This window comes from Mus caroli, chromosome 7, assembly GCF_900094665.2.
Source record: "Mus caroli chromosome 7, CAROLI_EIJ_v1.1, whole genome shotgun sequence".
Lineage (NCBI taxonomy): Eukaryota > Metazoa > Chordata > Mammalia > Rodentia > Muridae > Mus > Mus caroli.
In genome coordinates, this window is record NC_034576.1 from 46,656,652 (window position 1) to 46,658,354 (window position 1,703).

At 48.4% G+C, this 1,703-nt stretch overlaps 1 protein-coding gene across 5 annotated transcripts in view; it reads left to right on the forward strand.

Annotated features, from left to right (window-relative positions):
* The window catches only part of Izumo2 (IZUMO family member 2), a 12,825-nt gene that overhangs the window by 7,516 nt on the left and 3,606 nt on the right, over window positions 1-1,703 (forward strand). For 2 of the 5 annotated variants that reach the window (XR_002378406.1, XR_002378407.1), the window contains exon 7: window positions 389-446. Coding sequence is in view for 3 of the 5 variants with exons in the window: in XM_021168216.2 (XP_021023875.1) it covers window positions 389-512 (124 nt within the window). In the remaining 2 variants the exon portion in view is untranslated. Of the gene's footprint in view, window positions 1-388; window positions 513-1,703 lie in introns of those variants that run through there. The other 3 variants (XM_021168216.2, XM_021168217.2, XM_021168219.1) reach the window with 2 other exon arrangements.

Consider the following 1,703-nt stretch of genomic DNA (forward strand, 5'->3'; position numbering starts at 1 on the left):
AAAAAAAAAAACAAAAAACAAAAAACAACAACAACAACAAAAAAAAGAGATAGGGTCTCAGTCAGTAGCCCAGACTGCCCTCAACTCAGAGTGGTCCTCCTGCCTCAGTATCCCAAGTGTTCAGATGACAGTCTTGAGCCACCACACCCAACTCTTTCCTTGGGTTTGGGTCCAACTTCTTGCCTCCTTCTCACAGCCAACAAGAAGTGTGGTTCACTCAGCCCTTGGTTTGGGCTGTGGCTGGGACAGGCTGGGCTGCAGTGTTTGCCTTAGGTGAATGGGACTTGGGAGCCTGATCTATGGCTGGGTGGATAGCCTCTGAACAGCTGAGGTGGAGGAGGCCGTTGAGGGCAGTGGTTAAAGCTGAGTTTCACTTTTCCCTGTCCAGAGGATGGGCAGTTCCGCATGACTCTGAAATTCCAGGACGACAACAAACCAAGGAACATGGTGTTGGTGGGAGACTTGGTGACTGTCGGATTGGCCATCCTAACCTTCTTGGTCATCCTGATCGCGTGAGTTACTCAGAAACCCCTTTGTCCCTGAGTCCCTCAGACATGGATACCAGCCAGATGTGGTGGTCCATGACCACGGTCCCAGCACTTGGGAGGCTTGAAGCAGGAGGATGGGTAGAAGTTCAAGGCCAGTCTGAGCTACACGGAAAGATGCTATCTCAGAAAGTGGGGGACGGGGCTTAATTGGTGGAGTATTTGCCTAGTATGTCCAAAGCCATGGTTCAGTCCCCAGGTTTAGATGAATCGAGTGTGGTGTCACACATTTGCCACCACAGCATTTAGGAAGTGGAGGAAGAGGGTCACAAATTCAAGGTCATCATTGGCTAAATAGTGAGTTTGAGGCTAGCCTGAACTACATGAGATTCAATCTCAAAAAGGAAAGACAGAAAGGGGGCTGGAAGAGTGAGAAAGGAAAAGAAGGAAAAATGGATGCATAAAGGGGTCTTTGATGTCCCCCATCACTATGCCTGTCAGTTCCCATCCTGCTTCATTGCTCTGTGTCTCTCCTGCTCTCTTACCTCTCTTTTGAGACTCTTGTTATTGTTGTTGATGTTGTTGTTTTGAGGCAGGATTTGTGTAGCCCTGGCTATACTCTAACTCAATCTGTGGACCAGGCTGGCTTTAAACATTTCCACCTGCCTCTGCCTCCGAAATGCTGGGATCAAAGGCATGCATCACCACTGCCAGCAAGACATTATTTTTAATTCTGTATGTGTGTGTGTGTGTGTGTGTGTGTCTTTGTGGGAAGTGTGTGCATATGAGTGCAGAGCCCAGTGGAGGCCAGAAGGAGTAGAAGGATTCCGTGAGTTGGAGTTGAAGTAATTGTGAGCCTCCATGTGGGCCCTAGGAACCAAGCTTGCTTCTCTGTAAGACCAGTGAGTGCTCTGAACCACTGCACGGGTTCCTGCATGGCTGCCCCTCTCTCTCCTTCTCTCTCTCTCTCCCCTAAATCACAAAGCTACAAAGGCCCCCAGCTTGTCCCCCTATTTTTGTGGGTCCCTTCTTCCATTAAAAACAGGAGGAGAATGAAGAAGAAGAAGAGGAAGAAGGAGGAGGAGGAGGAGGAGGAGGAGGAGGAGAAGAAGAAGAAGAAGAAGGAGGAGGAGAAGAAGAAGAAGAAGAAGAAGAAGAAGAAGAAGAAGAAGAAGAAGAAGAAGAAGAAGAAGAAGAAGAAGAAGAAGAAGAAGAAGA